This window comes from Sceloporus occidentalis, unplaced genomic scaffold (genome assembly GCF_023333645.1).
Source record: "Sceloporus occidentalis isolate IW3139 unplaced genomic scaffold, rSceOcc1.0.p SCAF_1, whole genome shotgun sequence".
NCBI classification, from domain to species: domain Eukaryota; kingdom Metazoa; phylum Chordata; class Lepidosauria; order Squamata; family Phrynosomatidae; genus Sceloporus; species Sceloporus occidentalis.
Window position 1 is genome coordinate 118,327,141 of NW_028316981.1, and position 20,765 is coordinate 118,347,905.

General features: G+C 42.0%; 1 protein-coding gene across 8 annotated transcripts in view; it reads left to right on the forward strand.

Annotated features, from left to right (window-relative positions):
• The window catches only part of ADGRL1 (adhesion G protein-coupled receptor L1), a 202,479-nt gene that overhangs the window by 158,343 nt on the left and 23,371 nt on the right, over nt 1-20,765 (forward strand). For 4 of the 8 annotated variants that reach the window (XM_089532947.1, XM_089532956.1, XM_089532976.1 and 1 more), the window contains exons 5-8: nt 14,284-15,084; nt 18,251-18,565; nt 19,514-19,617; nt 19,760-19,945. In XM_089532947.1, the coding sequence (XP_089389073.1) occupies nt 14,284-15,084; nt 18,251-18,565; nt 19,514-19,617; nt 19,760-19,945 (1,406 nt within the window). Of the gene's footprint in view, nt 1-6,251; nt 6,341-6,558; nt 6,723-7,381; nt 8,084-14,283; nt 15,085-18,250; nt 18,566-19,513; nt 19,618-19,759; nt 19,946-20,765 lie in introns of those variants that run through there. The other 4 variants (XM_089532986.1, XM_089533005.1, XM_089532995.1 and 1 more) reach the window with 4 other exon arrangements.

Below are 20,765 nucleotides of genomic sequence, written 5' to 3' on the forward strand. Positions count from 1 at the left end.
CTAACAGAAAACACTACATTAAAAAATCCTGAGCGCCCCCCTCAACCGCCAGTGCTATTAAGAGGAACTACTTAGAAAATACTGAGCTAAATGCAGTGATATATACACGAAAATTATTCCTTAGAATGTTCCTTTACACAACAAGCATTCCATACCATTACTTGGTTCTCCAAATTTGGCTGATATAATCACATTTTCAGGAAGAATGAAGAAAAATCCACCTCTAACAATGTTGTCATCCTTTGCTGCTTATGTCAACAGTTTACCTTTCCAGTCAACCAGCAGTAACACTACCATTTTATTCTTCCTTTTCCATAAAAAATATGCAAAATCCATCTAAATCAGAGTAGAACTTAGAAAAGTTACTTTTTCAGACTTTAATGTTCAGAGTCCTCTAACCAACATGTCCGCTGTCTTCTAGAGCATTCTGAGAATTTGTAGTCCCCAAAATAACTGTATTCTTGGTCTAAATAACTGTACATCCATTCTGGTTCTCCGTTTGCAATGGTATCAAATCAGGCACTTCCAGGGACCCAAAAACAGGACAAGGAAAGTATCAGCATTAGCTTCCTTCCACAATGTAAAAATGGGATTCATTGGTATACTATCTATGGACACAGAGGTCCATTTGGGCAGTGCATCTAGAGCCCTTGATAGTTCTTCCATGAATTTGTTCAATCCCATTGTAAAGTAAAAAGTGGCCCTCCAGATGTTGTTGTTCCATGACACCAGTCCCTGAACATTGGCCATGCTGGCTGGGACTGACATCATTTGGACTCCAATAGAGGGTTGCAAGTTCCCCACTATTGTTCTAATTGCCACCTTTAGAGCCAGAGTTTGGAAAAGTTGCTTTTTGGAATACAATTCCTAGAAACCACCTTGCATGGCCATTGAGGGAAATATAATCCAGCAAGGAGATTTCTCAAGCTCTGCATCTAATGTATTTTCAAACGCTTTCTCAGGCTGTGATCCCACTGGTGTAAACCCATGTCTCCTGTTTAACATCAACTACACAATTGCTCCATACAGTGGGTTGTAACCTTAGCCAGCTGTCTGTTGGTAACTAACCCAAAGGTTAGTTCTGATCTTTGGACTTTATCACATGAGGAAAATCAGCACGGGAAAATCACACAATCACAATTAATATTTTCACACAAATGCCATTATCCCGGGAATAAACAGGCAATAAACATTTTCATATAACTGCCATTATCTCAGGAATAAACAGGCAATAAACAGCAACAAATCATTCACAGGATTGATTGTTGCTGTTTATTGCCTGTTTATTCCCGGGATAATGGCTGTTTAATCTCAATGTGTGTGAAAATGTTAATCATGATTGCATGCATTTCACATGATTTTGCTGTTTAAACCCCAGATTTTCCCGTGTGATAACATCCATTGACTGGTGTGATCCTTGTGCTGCCATCTGCACAGGATTGGGGATTATTTCAGCATCACCTCTGTCCTGATGTCATTAGCACTATTTCTTTGCATCTTTTTCCTTCCTGCTGTGTTTTAACAGTTGCCTACCTTTGTCCTGTGTATTATTACTGTGGTCCAAAATTTACTCAGAAGTCACCATTCTAAAGCAGGCTCCTTTAGACCTTGCTCTGAGAGAATGAACTGTCTCATCTAAAGATAACCTGGATCAGTAGAAATGAACTTGTATTGTACTCCTCTTTGTATTATCCATCTGTCTATTAAGCAGTCTCTCTATAATTTTCCTCAGCTTTAGCAGTTCTGCCCAGCCCCACACAAGCCTAAATATATCCTAGTGCTTCCAGTTAGAGAAATCACATGATAAATAATACAACAAAATCTGCAAGGATAATACCTTTATCAGCCAATATACTATGCAGAAAATATACTATGCAAGCGTTCAAAACTTCATTATTATTGGCTTCTTCATCAGGCAAAGATGTTAAAAATCATACAGAACAAGAAAAGTGACGATGGTAGAGTCACAGGCCTACATGTTGTCTCAGATGTTATTTCTGTTGTAAGTTAAAATGGTCTAGACTAGGATATCAATGTAGGTAGAGGCCATTCCTCTTTTGGCCACGTGGGGATCAGGAGCAAAGGGCTGTAAAAGGCAACTAATAAATTTAGCAACAAAAGGAAGTTCCCTTGGGAATCCAGGTTCCCCATGTCCTGTGTAAAGCTGCAGTTAGATTTTGTTGTATTTTGGCTCATGGCCAACATGCCTATCCCTGAATATGATAAATAATGTATATGATTCCAGAATCAATATCCTAAGTGCAACTCTGAATCTCTCACTTTTGTCCCTCTGAATTCTGCTGAATATTGCCATGAAATACAGGTTTGGAAAGGCAACTAAGGCCCTAAACAGACCAGCCTGGGACCGAAAGTAGGGCTAGATAGGGCTGGATGTCCATACGTGCCCAGCCGTACTTTTGCCACCCGTGCGCCATGATGGCGCATGCCCGTCCACATGGGGCATGCCATGATGACGCACAGGCATCAGAATGCCCAAACAGCAGTGGCCAGAAGGGATGTCACCATGGCACATGAGCTCCTATTATGGCGCCCCTTACAGGAAGGTGCTTTCAGCAGCTTCTTTTTGCTCAGGGAAGGGAACAGATTGTTGCCGCGCTGTGTGGTGGCTGCGGCAACAATCCGTGGCAAGCAGGTGGCGTTACGCCGCCCATCTGTCAAACCCCTTAGTCCGTTTTCAGTCTCATGTAAGACATCTCGTATTTTCTGTACTTGATGACGGAAAGAGCCATGCACCAGTTTCATCCACAAAGCTCCTCATGATAATATGAGCAGATATTAGCTGCAAAAGTCCAGTAGCCTTAATGGATTCATTACAACCATTACAGCAGAAGTACTATAGTCTGTAAAAACTCCAGCAGAAGCTTTAATTGTATGCATGAATCCATAGATAAAAATTAGAATATTATACACTGTAAATTTTCAGTTCACTGTAACACTGCCTTCTGCTTTGAGGAATTTTACAGAAACATCCACCACACCCAACTATATAGATGATAGCTTTTCAAACTCTTGGAGGCAATGTTGCAGTACTGTCATTGCCCATAGTGTATACTTTACCATAATCTCTAGTCAGAACAGTTTTCCCACTTTCATCGCACTTCCAGTATAAAGTCTTTAAAAAAATTTTTTTCAAGAAAGTTAATTTCTATAAGTTCAATGAGCAATGTTGCAATACATGCATGAATATTGGGGTGCCTATTTAAGCACACTCACCATCAGTGATTGTTTCAATGCCTGGAAGTTTCCTTTTAAGTTAAATTTTAAAGGAATAAGAAAAATGGCAATGCATCAACATATATGCTTATCTAGGGGCCTCATTCACACTACATCGAATTGATGAAGCGATTTAGCGCCGAATAGATGTTCACACTGTTCAAAACATGATCGAATCTGCCCATTTCAATTTACTCCACTTTGTGTTCACATTCAAAATAGGACGAAATTAAAATGGAGGTGTGCCACTGGGGTAACTGTACTATGAGGAACTGAATCCAATCGATAGCGCATTCACACTTGTGCTGAATTGACTTATTTCAAAAGATAATGCCACAGATTTGGAAGAACTGGTTTAACTGGGTTTAGCACTACACCACCACCACCACCCCCGAAACTGCACCAGCAGTTTGGTGCAAGTGCGAACAAGGGCCCTTTAAACTGGTTTACACCGGTTCGAAAACCTATTTATAAGGTAGTGTGAATGAGGCCCAGCTCTTTTAAAAAGAAATAAAGGGGGATATACCTTATTGTAAACTTGAGTAGACCAGTATGTTCTAATTAATTTTACTATATGTGTCTTAAATGAGGAAACTGAGGAAACCAATGTAGTAAAGAATAGGAAAGTTGATAACATGGGCTTCTGTCTGCACATAGCACAAACAAGGTTCCCCCTTTATCATGGTTAACAATGCGTCTACATTATTTTGTAAGTAATAGTACCTTCTCCTTTGCTGTTCCTAGTGGTGCTATATCAAGCCTACAGCTAGCACCACTACCCTTACACCTGTAAAGGGGAAGACAATTTTGTTGTTTCATAGTATAGTGCGCCCGTGTTTTATGCAGGTGCGCCATATGCGCCTTTCAGCATGCGCTGAAAACTGCACCGGAAGAGCCCCTCGCGTGCCCCAGAAGAAGTAATGAGGTGTGTGCACGCTGTTGCGCCGTTGTGCACTGTGGGCACAAGCCCCATAACTTCCTATGGGGCTCCAGCATATGCTGATTTCCCCTTATGCGGAGGGATCTGGAACAGATTCCCCCCGTAAGGAGAGGGCCCACTGTAATAACTATACACAGCAGTTGGAGGCTAAGCAAGAATCCCCAATTTTATTTATTTATTATTATTTTGTAGCGTGTTTTAATTTTGAACAGGATTGTGTGCTTTGGGAACCAGAATCTGGTGGAAAGCAGCTGAAGGGCTGTCCTTGAGTAGAGTGGCATCTTTACCCCTGGTGGCACCTGGTGCAAGGGACTCTACCACGATGGCAGGACCCCCTCTTAAGGATGAAGCTGCTGCTGTGGTGAAGCCGGGATGGGCACGCACGCCTCTTCTCACCCCACAGCAGGAGAAGGGTCCAACCCGGTGTCACCCCTCTTCTGGGTTGTCACTTGGAGTAGACTAGTGATGCCACTGCTTTACTGGTGAGGTTCATGATTTATCTTATATGTCTTAAAGTAGGAGGTTCCAGTCCTTGGAAGATTTTTTTCCTTAGAAGCTTTGCAGAGCTTTAGCTGGTCACTGTTATTCATTGACAGTCCACTGCATTCACTAACTCTGTACAAAGTTGCAGCTTATATATTGGCATTGAAATCAACAGCTTGAGAGGTAATCTGGAATGGCCAACAAAGGAAAAGACAGGAGAAGATAGTGTCATGTATTGATAAGATGAATATGTGGATATGAGTACTGGTGCGCTGTTGTTGTGTGTGCCAAGTTGTTTTTGATCAGGCAAACTTATCTCAGGGTTTTCTTGGCAAGATTTCTTCAGAGGGGAATTTCCCAATTGAGGAATTGCCTTCCTCTGAGGCTGAGAGTGTATGACTTGCCAAAGATCAGCCAATGGGTTTCTGTGGCAGAGTGAGTTTCCAGAGTCGTCGTCCAGTGCTCAAAACACTATACCACACTGGTTTTCTTGTAATGAACTGGCATGTAGTTCATAACAAAAAAAGTCAGAACAGAGTAGTAGTGGCATGGATCGCTTTGCAGACAGACTGGTTCATATGATAGGGAACTGTATAGGCAATTCTTTTGTGGTCAGGATAGGTCAGTCTTTTTTAGAAAACAGAAGATTCTGGGGGTGACTCCCCCCCCCCCTTTTTTTTCAAACTCTGTTTCTTTTCTCATTTTCCTTTCTTTCTTTTGAACTTGCTTTCCCTCTACCCTTCTCTGCCCTTCTCCTTGTCCCTCTTGCACTAAATGCTTTCCACCCAGCATCTCCCCCCACCCCTTTTGTGTTTTGTTCCTTTGTCGTCCTTTCTGGTTGGTTTTGATTTCTGACTTTTCTTCTGAAGGGCAGTCAAACTGATCAGATGATGTAAGGGGGAAAAATACCCAAGGGGGAAATGATACAGTACAACTACTAACCACCACCAAACCCAAACAGCTCACTCTCTGCCTCGAAATGATCCCAAAGCGGGAGGGGCTGGTGTTTGTTGGGCCAGTGGGGTGACGGGAGGGAAGATTTTCAGTAAAAGAAAGAAGAAGAAAAATGGTTTTAGGGTGGGGGCGGGGAGAAACAAAAGCAATTTAATCTCTTTTCTCTTTTTTTTCCTTCTTGCACCTTTTTTTTTCAATATATTTTTCTTCTCTCCCTTCCGATGCATAAAGTAGAAGTGGAACAGAAAGGTAAACAACAACAACATTACCACTGACCCCCCCACCCTTAACCCAGCACCTTGTTTTTTTTTCTCTGTGGCCATATTTAATGTGACCTTCCTTTACCTTTTCTCCTTGCTCCTTCTCCTCCTAACCTCCCACCTTCCCTTCCCTTGGTTTCCCCACCTCTTCTCTTTCTGGTCTCACTAATTCCGATTGGCATCCCCCCACCCCCTGCAGAAATAAAATCTTCCAATAACTAAACAACACCCAGCAAATAAAAGGATATCAAGCAACCATCATCTAACAACTGCCCCTTCCAGACCTTTCCATTTCTCCTTGCTCACATGTGGAGGGGAAGCACCATTAATGTCTGGGCTAAGGCTGTCCTTTCTCTGGTTTTGTTTCCTTCAGGGGAAATACACTTTTTCCAAACCGTTCTCTGCCGTCTTTTATCATTCAACTGATTCTCTCTGCTCCTTTCTTCATGTTTCCATGGCAACCAACTGGGTACCTTGGCCTACCTCAACCACTACTTCTCTCTTTTCCTTTTTGTAAAAGAAAAAAAAAGATCCAAATTCCTGATTTTTAAAGAGATGCTTAAATTTTCTGAGATTTACATATAAAATTTTGTCACAATGCAGAAAAATAATGGGAGGTTGTTTTGTTTTGTGTTTTTTGAAAGAAAAGTTTATATTTTCAAAAAAATAATAATAATTTAATTTAATTTTTGCAGTTTGGGCATTTCCAAATAATTCTTCCAGGACTTCTTGCACATTTGAGGCTCTTACATACACATGTTGAACTGTTTCTCCCCCATTATAGAAGCAATCCAGCTTTAAGCAGTCCCACAAGATCCCAGTGGAAATTTAGATCCTATGCACATAGAAAGGTAAATACCACTGCAGCAATGGGGACTTGCTCTCTTTTTCTCTCTCACATATGTATACTACTCACAGTGTGCTCAGGATCAGTGTGTAAGGCACAAAGTTAGAGGACTTTATTTAAAAATTAGCTATGAAGCAGAGTTGGGGTATTCATCTGAGTTTCCCACAATTACTGTGCTAATGTTTGTTCAGTCACAAACTTCAGGTGGTGATACAGATATATACCTACTCAAGGACATCACTTAGGGAGAATGAGGCTAATTTTGTCATCATTCTGAAAAGCAAGCCAAATTTTTGGAAAAAAAGTAACATTATTCTACTTGTGATCATTCTCTTTTTTGGTGAGAATATCACCCCAAGTGTTCACAGTTCTTTGGTGAGAATTTCAAAGTTATTTTTTTACAATGGAATCATTCCCCTTCACACTCCAGTAATATTCTTTCTTATCTTAAAGAGCCTTTTTGTCTTCGCTTATATCTTTTGTGGACTCTGCTACTGAAATAATGTGGAAGCACATAGGAAATAACCTTTTCTAGAACACATATACATTAATTATTCCATTATACTAACCACTTCAATGTGGAAATCTTTTAATTCCCTCGCTTACTATTTCTTTTTCTTCCTTTCCTTTTAAAATTCCCGATCAATCCTGGGTGATTTTATTTGTGTTTATTATTATTATTATTATTATTATTATTCTTTTCTGCCTGTTTTTTTTCTTTTTTAAACAAAAGCTGCAGTCATGATCACTGACTCTGTCTGTTATTGGGGGAAGATGGGGGTGGTGCATGAAAGAAGGGGTCAGTCAGTCTATTTTTAATTTGAACATCTTGGCTAGATCCAAAGGTGATAAACCTAACATAAGTGCCAGGAGTCATAACTGCAATAAGCTTGTCTTGACAAGGGACAGGCTGTCAGGCTAGCTCTAGGAATCCAACAAATTAGCTAATTTCAAAGTAGCAAAACTGAAAAGCCAGGCTTGATTCTACCCAATCCATGTCTCTCTTCTCTCTCTGTTTCTCTCTGCGTCTCTCTCTCTCTCTCTCTCTCTCTCTCTCTCTCTGTTTAGTTTGCTGTAAAAGCACAATTGATTTTTCCCCCTGCATTGCTTTGGATTTTTTTTCCCAAGATTGGGGATGGAGGCATATACTTATACTTTTCTTTTCCACAGGTTTCCATGGTTTTGGATGTGGCTTTTTACTGATTGTTTCCTTCTCTGTTTCTGACATCTTCTCCCCCAACCCCAGAGCACAGTTGCCCCCATCCCGACTTAGAAGGCTGAGTCGACACTGCCCCATCCATGAGGGATCGGAACCAGTTAACGCTTTGTGCTGTCCCCCCCTCGCCAGCGCTTCATTCTTTAATGGTGTGTTTCTCCTCCCGCTGCCAGGAGTCATCCATCCCACCCCACCAACCCAGATGGGAAGCTGGGCTGAGCTGAACCTGTGAGACTCCATGAAGCTGCTTTGTGGCAACAGTGCCAGGCAGGTGTTTGGAGAAGGCAGACTAGAAAATTCAAATTATTTGAATCCTGTCCCCCTCTTCTGCCTCCCTTGAGCTAAAAGGCAGTTCCTAAAACTTCTAGGCCTCAGAACTTCATGCACAGGCAAGAGAGGCTGGCATATGCATAGTGCAAAAATATAGGGGCTTTTGTACACAGATAATGATACACACAATTCACATCACAGCAGCTGTGGTCAGCTAGATGTGTGCAGATGGAAACAAGGAACAGTACATTCATGGTGCAGTATAAAAGAGCCAAGAGCCTATATGAACACAGACTTGTAGATATCCTTACATTTAAAAAAAAGGCTGTTATAAAGATATTTATTTAAGAAATAAAGGCATGAAGTATTGAACATATAAACATGTTAGCACAAAAACAGGTAAATGTAACACTCAGGAACATACAGATGACATCTGAACATGCGCAAATTGACACAGTCCTATGAACATTTCTGCACTTCCACAGTTAAAGCAGTGTGATATTACTTTACACACTCCCCTCAACTACAGCCCTAGAGCTCTCTGCCACAGAAATCTCAGCACATCATCAAAGAACAAATGCCAATATTCCATAGGATGGAGCCATGGCAGTTAAAGTGGCATCAAGCTGCTATAGCCATATAGCTTAGGTAACTCTTGAGTACTTCATTAGACTGGTGGGTAATACATTTTTCAGCATGCATTTACAAATAAAGGAATATGGATACACCTCCATGTGCATGTTCTCTGTAAGTACACTGACTAGATCCTCTTTGGCAACCCTTTGTGCAGCCTCTGGAGCCGCAGCAAGGCTCTTGTAAATCTGGATATTCATTACTGTTTCCAGACTGGGTATTTCCTCTTTTGCTGTATGCTCTTAGAGAGCAGAGGGTAACTATAGTCAGGCTACCCACATTCATACTTCTCATTCCCAACCAGAGCAATTCATGGTTTAGTTTGGGAGAGACTGTGAAAAAAAAAACATCAAAAGGAATGAGTGTAGATATAAAGAAGTTCCACAGTGGGCTTTAGGTGGCAAAGGCATAAGCCAACATTATCATGACTGTTGGAGCTCACAGGTTCAGGCTCCCCACCATGGCTTGTTGATAAATGGCTTTTTCACTTCAAAGCTGTTTACTGGAAACATGACCATCAATATGCAAGTAGATTTGGGTGAGTTTGGGTGTGATGTTAGATGGGTCCCTAACCATGTGGCTACTTTGGTTCTCTGGGACGCAGGAGGGAGAACATTACAATCCTGGGGACAGAGACTGACCCCTTCCAGTAATAAAAGGAATAGCCTTCCTTTCCTATAATAATAATAGGATTTATTATCTATCTTTATCTATGTGACAAAGATGTCTACAGTAATTCTGTAGATCATGAGTTATCAGCAGGGGTTCTGGTAATAGAAAGAGAGTGATGAATTTAGCAAGTCATCCAGTTTGACACATTAGTTTATGGAATCTACTCTCTCTTCCCAGCATTCACTTCTGATCTTGGGGTTCCTTCTCAGTCATGAGCAGGTGGTATTCACTGTTGTTACATTTTCAGAATATGTTCCAGAATTAGACTTTCTGACACACAAGCCACAAAACCCCAACAACATTGCCCAGAATAAAGCTGTTCTTGGCTTGCTGTGGAATGCAGCCTTTTGAATAGTATGGAAACTTGTTTAGGAAATAAATTTCTCACTTAACATGAAAGTGACATGTGTATCCAGCCACTCTAAAGTGACTCTGGCAAAGTCTTAAGAGTATTGAGACCTGTGTCAATAAAAATAAAACCCTTTAAATGGCCATCAGTTACACTTTGTGAGTCTTGAATGGATTTGATCTTGACTTAGGGAGAGCCACTATGACAGGGTTTGAAAACCATGGACTAGACAGAGATAAATAGCTCACACAAGGGACATCATACTATGCTACAAAATCCACATTAAGTTGTTTTTGTCTGGTGACTCCCACCAGAAAACTACAGGGATCTTTAAAAGACCTTGTCATTAACATACATTTTAGGCAGCTCCCCATCCATATGACGTACTGTCATTCAGTCGTGAACCCATCCATTATTCTGCAAACCACTACACCAGAGATCATGTCAGGTAGCCATGTGGTTCTATGAGAGGACACAAAAACAGATGATCTCTACACACCTGGTAGACTACGACTGATGTGAAAAAGCTCCATTCTCAAGTAAAACAAGAAAGATAATTAATAACTGGCTCTGCTTAAACTGTTATATGCATGCATCCTTTCAAACAGTCTTCCAGATGTTGCTGGACTGCAACATAGCTAGTGGCAAAGGATGATGGGGAGGCACAAGTTTCCTGCCCTTGTGCATCAAAAAGTTAAAGTAGACCCAGCACTTTACATAGTGTACATGTGCCCCAAATATACACTCTTCAAATTTTACAGTTTTCAGCTATACATCATGGATCTGTAACACATATAATAACAAGTATAATGTTTGATGCTTCCCCCATAGACCTCTGTTTGTGCGAGCCAGCCTTCTTGAGTTATGTCTCCATCTCTCAGACTTAAAATACAATGTCCTTTAGTTAGAAGGTATCTAACAGCCAGCAGCATTCCTGGGCTCTGGACTCAATACCACGAGCCATTGTGAATCCCCTCCTCTCTCTTCCGTATGCCAGTCTTCCTTACCCCACTTCTACTGATCTTCACTAGTGAACTTGAAAGGAAGAATTTGCCTGCAATTGCAATGGCAGAAGCTTTATTAATCAGAGTTATTTATTATTACTGAGAAAGATGCAGCATGACATCTCCATGGAGACCAAAACACTGTGAATAAGAGTGAACTCATCAGGTTGCTGACTCAGCCCTGCTTTCTCCTGGGGCTACCCTGGGACAGTGACCATTGGAAACAGTGGGAGCTTTCTAACATACAGTTAAGCCCACATAAATCCCCTTGATTCAATGGGACTTCAGCTTTGCTTAACTGTGGGATAGGTTTTGCAAAGAGCCACAAGGTTCATGTTAGCCTTTTCCTGTCCCTTTCCTGGTGCAAAAGTGGGTTAGAAATACAATTCTGGCTCCTTGCATTGGTTCGGTGGCTTATGGTTCTGCCTGGGTCTGGGAGAGCAAGGGGATGGACTATTAATAAATTCTTCATAGGGGCCTGGCATTGCAAAAAAATTAGCTTACTTGCTGTTCACCGCTATGATCTTTGGAATAGCGGTATATAAATAAAACAAATTATTATTATTATTAAAAGTGCTTTTCTTCGCCTCCTCCAGTCTCCATTTGGACTTACCATTAACTTCTAGTATACCTCCTCTGCCTCCAAGTATGTTGTGGCAGGGTTTGTGCTACTCACTCCAGTCAAGGGAGCTGAATCTAAGTTATGCCCAGTCCCAACCAAAGCTTTGCCACAACCTGTGCCCTGAATGGTGTGGCATATCATGTCAACTGACTTTTTAATAAAGGCAGAGCAGAGAATTCACTTCTGCACTCCCAGGCATTCTGGGGCTCGTACAAGATCCAAGTAAGACCCTGGCAATACCACATTGAGAAAAATATTTGCTCCCATGGGTGGAAATAGTAAGACAGAGCCCAGAAAGAGGTGGGCTGGTGGGGATCTGATTTCCCCATAGTCCTTGTAACTGTGACATGAAAGCAGGTGACTAATCCTAACCCTCTGTAACCCTAGGTCTGGGTAATAAAGGCACCATGCAGCCATTAATGCCTGGATTTGGTTGACTGCTCCTGTGTCTTCTCTGTGGTTGCTCAGTGGCACTGTGCTGTGATAGGCAAAGTGAATTCTCTGCTGCAATGCTGCTCTCCTCACCCTACTCCACCACCCCTTCTTCCACCACTAAATGCTTTTTTTCTCCCAGCCTTGCTTCAGCTAACCTGAGACAAACACTTGCAGAATGCCTGGCCTGATTTGTCTTCCTTTCCAACTTTTTTCCTCCTGGCTTTTCCCAAGATTCCAGGCTGCCAACCAGGGTGTGGGTGGAAGGGAGGGGGTTTCCTTTCCCACCTGTCCAGGTCTCCCTTCCTCCTGCTGTCACTTCACTCCTTCACCCACCCACCCTGCCATGTGCACTAGTCTCATGTCCTTTGCTGATCTGAATCAAACCTGGCTGATAAATTGCTCCAGTGACACCCAGGATATGGGAAGCAGAAGCTTTTCGTAACGTCATTCTTCTGCCATGATCCTCCTAGCTCTTCTTTCCAGAAGGGAGCCAGTCCCTCAGCTAATCTACAGCTCTCTGTCCCCAGGGTTGAAAGTAGTCTGTTTCAGCAGGAAGAGGAAACACCCTAACTTTTCTATTCAGTGGGCTTTTAAGTGGCCAGGCATTGGATCTTCTTTATGTTTGTTTTTTATTTCCCATTCAACAATGTTTTGATACCAGTAAAGAAATTTCAGGGTTGGCTGCTGCTCAGCCTTTTTCCATGGGAAATAATCTCTCAGAGCTGCTCTTAAAACAGCACAAGATGTGGAAGACTTCTATGAAGGGGGTGGAAAGTAAAGAATTTTGGAGCAGTGCAAATTGGAAACCAGAGGTGCTTCCAGACAAAGTATTTATTGTACAGTTGCCCTGCCTTACTTATGGGAATGTTACAAGAGGTCCAAATGAAGAATCTTCCACTTGTAATCTTCATGTTTCCTCAGTGTTTTTCACACACACACACACACACACACACACCCATATAAGGATGGGCAAATGCACCACCTGTCCTATCCCTTATGATTGATAGTCATATGAACCCTTCATTTCATACACAGCTTAGAAAAGTCATTTTTTTTGGACAGTGCTTCCTAGATTTCCTCAAGCAGAATGGGATATTAAGTGTTGTGGTTCAAAAAAGTAACTTTTCCAAGCTTTGATCTGGAAGCAACTAGGGCCTCCCAAGTTGTTCTCCCAAACATGTTGTTATTTTCTGACTTTTAAAGTGACTGAACTCACTGAGCCAAGTTGCAGCTCTGCAGTTATCTTTAGCCAATAACTGGAAAGCAAAGGAGCTTGATATCAGATTCCCTCTTTCTATTCCAAAAAGCTCCCTTGAAGTTACTAAAATCAAAACTATTGTGAGAAATTAGAACAAGAAGAGATGCAGAAATAGGACCGGATTTTTGACTGCTTAATTGCTGGTGTTCATACCAACACAAATAGTAATTTAAGTACAGTATGGTGGCAGGAATAAATTAGCCATGTTCCCTGGAGTTGGTAAAACAGAAAATCCTTGTATAAATGGCAAGACCCATTGACTGTGTTTCTAACCAGTCTTAAAGGCACTCCTTGCAATTCCAAAGCAGCTCCCCAGAACAGGAGGCCTGTCTGTTGCAAAACCTTGTGGAACAGAGTCTTCATGAGTCCAGTGATGCCACCACCAAATTCCAAAAGGGATCTTACAATATGTAGTTGCAGCAGCCTAACAGACAAACCAGATAAACATATTCTACCCAATGGATTCCTTAGGGCAGTCAGTCTTGCCATGCAAGACTGAGCCCTTTGTTTTGACAATCTAATTTGGAAGCCCCTGTGTCCCTCAGCAGCTGAAGGGAGAAGATCAGATTTAGGACATGTGGAAGTCTGTCTCAGGTTGACCTTTTTAATTTTTCTGTAACTGGACTCTAGTGGTGGAGAACATATGGTCAGGGAGTAAGGGATAGCATGGTGAGCACACCAAAATGCCTGCCCAGATTTCTGGGTTTTTGAGATGCTGCTCTGGGAAACAATTGACATCCCTTGCTTAATGCTAGATAATGTAACAAATGTAGTGGATGATGGTTTGGAACCCTGAAATGCCCATTTCAGTTTTAACTGGAGAAAGTATCTCCTCCCTCTGATGCTCCTCTGCACCCCCAGTATTTATTTAACATGTCACTGAGCCGTCTCTGCTCAATAACAGATACAAGTCTCATGATTGCAGCTGCACTCAAAATTCAGCGCGGATTTCACTTCTCCTGCCAACAGGCTTTTACAATTTTATTCTTTCTTCTCTCTTTCTTTTCTTTCTCTCTTTCTTTTTTTTTCTCTTGTTCTATCAACTCTCTCTTGATTTCCCCCCCTTTTACCCAATCATCCTTTCCTCCCTTCCATCCCCTCCCTAGTATTCGTTTGCCCGGGGACACTGCACAAGATCCTGGAACCTACCTCAGCTCATGAATCAGAGCACCAGTCTGGAGCCTGGTGCAAGGACCCACTTCAAGCTGGGGACCGTATATACGTCATGCCATGGATCCCTTACCGGACAGACACACTTACAGAGTATGCATCATGGGAGGACTATGTGGGTGCCCGACACACCACCACATATCGCCTACCCAACAGGGTTGATGGCACAGGCTTTGTGGTGTATGATGGAGCAGTCTTCTACAACAAGGAACGGACACGCAACATTATCAAATATGATTTGCGAACACGCATTAAAAGTGGAGAGACGGTCATCAACACGGCTAATTATCATGACACCTCACCCTACCGTTGGGGTGGCAAGACTGACATTGACCTGGCTGTGGATGAAAATGGACTGTGGGTCATCTATGCCACTGAAGGCAACAATGGACGGTTAGTGGTGAGCCAGCTCAATCCCTACACTCTACGTTTTGAGAACACGTGGGAGACTGGATATGACAAACGCTCAGCATCCAATGCCTTCATGGTGTGTGGGGTGCTCTATGTGGTCCGGACGGTCTATGTGGATGATGACAGTGAGGCAGCTGGTAACCGTGTTGACTATGCCTTCAACACTAACATGAACCGTGAGGAACCCATCTCATTGACGTTCCCAAACCCCTACCAGTTCATCTCCTCCATTGACTACAATCCACGTGACAACCAACTTTATGTATGGAACAACTACTTTGTCCTGCGATACTCCCTCGAGTTTGGCCCACCTGATCCTAGCACTGGTGAGATGTCTTTCAAGAACCCAAATATGTGGTGGGGAGATGAAGCCCTCAGTGGCTGAAAATCATGGGTCCCTGGTTTCTATTCTCAGTCCATATAAAGTTGTCAAATGTAATAAGGCAGTATGAATTCTCATAGGTTTCCACTTATTGATCTGTCATATGTTTCCATTTTCTAACATTTGGAATTACTTTAATTTTTTTAAAAAAAATTAAAAATATATATTATACGCTAAAGTTTATATATCAGCCATCTCCAAAGGCACATGATGTAAGATTATGACATTTTTACTTGAGCTAAATGCCAACAAACCAGCACATACTGAAGTTATGCTGCAAATGGCTGCAAGTTATTGAGCCAGTGGCTTCCTGAGCTGCTGCCATCCACCCCATTTCAGGAAACATTCAACTGCATAATGACAAAGTCATTTTTCTTTTTTTAAAAAATGAGGCTTTCAGTTTCTAAGCTGGCTTTTGAAAACACCTTTAATTTTAGCACTGAGTTCTGAGTATCTGAGTTCTAGTCAAACAGTAAGAATCAGAGAATCTGCTCAGCTCAATTCAGACTCCCTATGACCTCAACAAAGTCAGCATGGGCTTGAAATTCTGGCAGTTAGTATCACGTGGAGACTAAATTGACAGAGATGGATTGTCTGATGTGCAGTATTTGGCAGAAGCCTAGAGTCTACAAAAAGTTAATTTTTTGAAGCTGGACTGAAGATGTGGATGGGGAGAGATGTGGAATCCATGGCTTATTTGGAATAAAGCAAAATCTAGATCAGTCATACTCCCAAGTTTCCTTACCAGATCCAGAATTGTGTCATACAGTGTGTGTAGCTAATATGCTTTTCTGACTGTTTTCCATTCATCCTTTCCACCCCTTGCACAGCTGCTACCTGAGTGGCAAACTGAGCACTTTGCAGTTAATATCCCATACTGTGGCAAGTTATGTAAAACATTCAACCTTTGTGTGAATGCATTATTGGCACTTAAACTTGAATAAAATTCTTTTTTTCATATGGTCTTAAGGTTAGGATGGAAAGAGAATTAAACCTGATCTTAACTCCTCTAATGTTCCTCTTTAAACCCATAGTAGCAGCCAAAGAAAAGGCAACCCTAGCTCCCATTATGACTGTTTTAAAATTAAAAACAGTATGATTAAGGGCCAGATTTTGGTAACATTTCTCATTGAGCTGCAAGTCCCAGAATCTCTCAGGAAGCATGGTCCTGGGAGCTGTCATCCAAAAAAAGTAAGCTGGTAAATTTGTAGCCCACTCAGTCACATACAGTAGCGTAGGTTGGCTCCCATGTGAATGCGATGGTGAATCCAATCCACATTTTCATTAGGACTTTAAAAGAACTATAGCCAAAGACACTGGGGGAGTAGGGCTCAATATTTTGTATAGTTCCTTTCAGATATGGACTTAAATGTGGAGCAGGCTCACCATCCCCTTAACAGGGAAGCCGCTGTTATTTAGGAAAAAATTGTCAGGAGACTTTTCAGGTTGTATATATCCTATTACGGTATATAAATATAATATTTATATAATTATATATAAATATAACAAATACATTAGTAGGGCTTTGAAAAGGAAAATGTTTCAGGATGCACCCCTGTCTTGCAACTCAAATACAACTACTGTCCTGGAAGTTCATTGTGAATACAGTATAATCCCCATATCCACAGGATTCCTACCTACAGTTTCATTTACCCATGTCTGGAAAAAAAGTCTCTGTAGGCATCTGGAGGTCCTCCAGAAAAACTCTGTTGTCAAGACTATATCTCCCCATATGAACCACTTAGAGCCCTAGGATCATTAGAAGGCTTTCTCTCGGTACCACCACCATTCCAGGCTCGGCTGATGAGGACCTGAAAGAGCCTTCTCAGTGGCTGCTCCTTCCCTGTGGTACTCCCTTCCATGGGAGACTAGGCTGGCCCCTCACTGCTGGCCTTTCGTAGGCAGGCAAAGACATTTTTGTTTAAACAGGCCTTTTGAAATCTAGCAGGCTTGGTTCTATTGGGAGATGAGAGGGTTGGTCTTGGACTGTTTAATTTTAACTCTACGTATATGTTTTAAATTTTTATATTTGTAATTTTTATTTTTTTATGATTTTAATTGTACAATTTTAACTGTTATGTTTTATGTATGTTAGCTGCCTTGGGTCCCATTTTGGGAGAAAGGCGGGATAAAAATAAAATAAATAATAACATCTGACAGAAGCCAAGAGGGACCACCACTCTAGTCCTCCAGCACAACTTTGTGCTCAACCTCTGGCAGAAATATAGGGTTTGACATTATACACAATTTTCACTGTCTGAAGAAAGTCTGAGAATGTATCCCATGTAGATATGAGGATTGTGCTGTAGCATATATTTTGCAAATTATAAAATTTATAAGAATATGATCCAAGGGATCAATAACATTCCAGAGAGAGACGCATACCAGCGGAAATAGTACTGAAATGGAGCTACCTGTTAAATATGTAAAAGGCACTGTAGTTAAAAGGATGAGTGACTATGATTTGGGGGATACTGGTCAGCATTGGAAAAAAGATCAGAAAAAGTTTGGACTGGAATCAACTGAGAGAAAAAGAACAGGCAAAAGTTCTTCTGGTGATTGGAAGCCCTTCTCAGACTCTTCCATTTTTTAATCTTTAGCAGCACCTGGCTAGAGATTCTAAATTTTATTTTATAATCATGGTAACTAAAACTATAGATTTAAAAACTGGGGTTATTTGGAATCTGGGGGATGTTTCAGAAATGTAGCCTTTGCCACAAGTGTGACCATTCACTTCATGAAGAGCCAAGACTATGGTGCTAGATTGTCACTGCACAATAAATAAACTGCTCAGTGACACACTACATACTGTATTTTCTGTACGCAAGATATTGGGTTCCTTCCCCTGCTTTCTTCATTTTGAAGGAACTGAAGTAGTAAAATTGTAAAAGCCTTTGGGAAAGTCTTTGGACCAGAGCTTGGGAAAGTTATCTGTTTGGACTACAACTCTCAGATTTGAGACGATGTGGTCCAAACAAGCTGTGGTCCAAATAAGCAATTTTTCCAAGGCCTGGGCATGAACTGAAATTTGGTAGCTAAAAGATGGAAAAATTGGGATTGTTTATACACAGGAGAAAACCTGTATCTCTAATGGACTTTCTGACCTGCAGGTCCTGTCACCTCGACACCACTCAGCACTACAACCACCATCCGTCCCACCACAATCACAAGCACAATTTCATCTGCTGCGACAACAACAACACGACAGGCTCCACTCACCACCCATCCCATTGGTGCTATAAATCAGAAGGGCACAGAGCTGCATCCAGTCACAGCCATTATGCCCAGCACTCGCCGTCCACCAGCAAATAATCAGCATCTTTCTCCAGAACTCTTCTGTGAGGCTAAAGAGGTGCGACGTGTCCAGTGGCCAGCCACACAGCAAGGCATGCTGGTTGAAAGACCTTGCCCTAAGGGCACACGAGGTAACAGTGAGGAGAAGCTTCAAGGGTGAGGGTAACTAACCCCAGACAAAGAGAACTTTGTCTTTATCCCATGGTGACTGCCTTTGAGCTCTACTAGAGCAGGAAGCTCTGGGGCCAAATGTGACTCTCTTGGGTCAACAATCTGGCTCTCTAGGCTTCCCTAGATGGCCACAACCCCTTCCTCATGACACTATCTTTTGGCAGTTTCCCAGCTTTTGTCAGGGATTTTCCCCATTCCAAAAGGTTGAAGTGCCTCTCCTAAGGCTTGGCTGACTGGCAGTAAGAACTTTAAACTAATACATGTTGTATGCTTGGTCCTACCCTTTTGCTTTTGGCCTCAGTCATCACTGGAATGCAGCTTCTGAGAATTTCTCTAAAACTGATTTCAGCCTTTAGACTGAAAGGAGTTCCTCACTCTTGTAATCTTGTTGGGGGGGGGGTGTATCCTGGTCCAGGGAAGCTGGGGCTATGGCAGTGTGTATTACATTAGAAAGTGGTCCAGTTAGTAAATGGGGCTACCATGTAATTAGCCATGACCCAGCGACTATACCACTCAGCTCAAGGAAACAGTGCCAGCTTAAACTGCTGCTAGTGATTGATTCATTCACACAGCTTCTGCAGTGTGAATTCTGAGCTGTCATCACTCTGTTAGATAGACGATTCAGCTGAATGTGTCGCTCCTTCCATATTTGCAGTTACAATGATACTGAGCCATTTATCTGTGCTCTGCTCCCCTTGTTTCATTACTCAGAGGTGAGAACTGGTCTGTGCTGGAGGCCAGGCTTCTTCTTCTGCACCAGTGACTATGTAGAGACTCTTGGATGGCTTTGTAGTAGAATACAGATAGATAGAGATAGTCAGAGTGAAACCAGATAACTTGTGCATGGTTGAATTCTCTCTCTCTTTCTCTCTTCCCTCTTCCCAATGCTTTCTCTTCCCTGTACACAGGCATTGCGTCCTTCCAGTGTCTTGCAACTCTTGGAATCTGGAACCCACGGGGGCCTGATCTCAGTAACTGCACAAGTCCTTGGGTGAACCAGGTGGCACAGAAGGTATTGCTTTCCTCTTCCTATTGCCCTGGTCTCTAGTCATACCACTGTACGTTCAGAACAGCTACCAGGCAGGCTTCAGGCTTGCACAACTTCTTTTACCCAACTGAGGCTCATGTGCCTTTCTTTTACAATTCCTTGGCAGATCAAGAGTGGAGAGAATGCAGCCAACATTGCCAGTGAGCTTGCACGCCACACACGTGGTGCCATCTATGCTGGAGATGTTAGCTCCTCTGTCAAACTGATGGAGCAGCTCCTGGACATCCTGGATGCACAGCTTCAAGCACTGCGTCCCATTGAGAGAGAGTCAGCTGGCAAGAATTATAACAAGGTGTGTTGGTGTCTGTCCCCATAAATGCAAGCAAAAGGATGATTTTGGGAATGAGAATGAACATCTAAATGAAGAAAGGTTTGCATCATAAAGAAGGAATGATGGGCAAAACATCATCTGTTGAATTCCTGCTTATCATGCAGCTGTAAAAGGCACAGAAGTTTCAAAAGGCACTAGAGGACTAGAACAAAGAATAGTAACAGCAAATTGGGACTCATGAACATTGGGAACAATAGCAATGTTGAAACAGAGGATTACTATTTACAGTAAAAACAAAAGTAACCCTCAAGCTAAATTCAGTTTTTCTTCTAACTATAAGAGAAAGAAATGTGCTTTTTAAATTTTTATATTATTTTATGTTTAATGTGAAACTGAATTCTTGGGATTTTGTGAAACCTTCTCTTTTTGTATTAGAAGCTACTTTTTTCTTTTCTTTATGATGCAGATTTATGATGTGAAGTTGAAGGCTTTCATGGCTGGCATCCATAATTTTTTTTTGGGGGGGGGGGGGGTTGGGCTATGTGGCTATGTTCTAGAAGATTTTCTGCCTGAAGTTTCGCCAGCATCTGGGGCTGGCATCTTCAGAGAATTATGTTTTCTGATTCCCTGTATTTATTGGATAGTCTGAGATGGTAATGAAAGAAAAGCTTTGTAGTAATAAGTCCTATTGAGTCTAAAGGTCTATCTCACCAGTGGAAGGACATCACTGTGTGAGGACATCAGAGAAGGTCTTCTCCACTGTGTTACTCAGGTTGTTTAGTGCCCTCCCCTTAGAGGCCCAGCTGGCACTGATAATTGGCTTTATTTCAAACCCATGTTT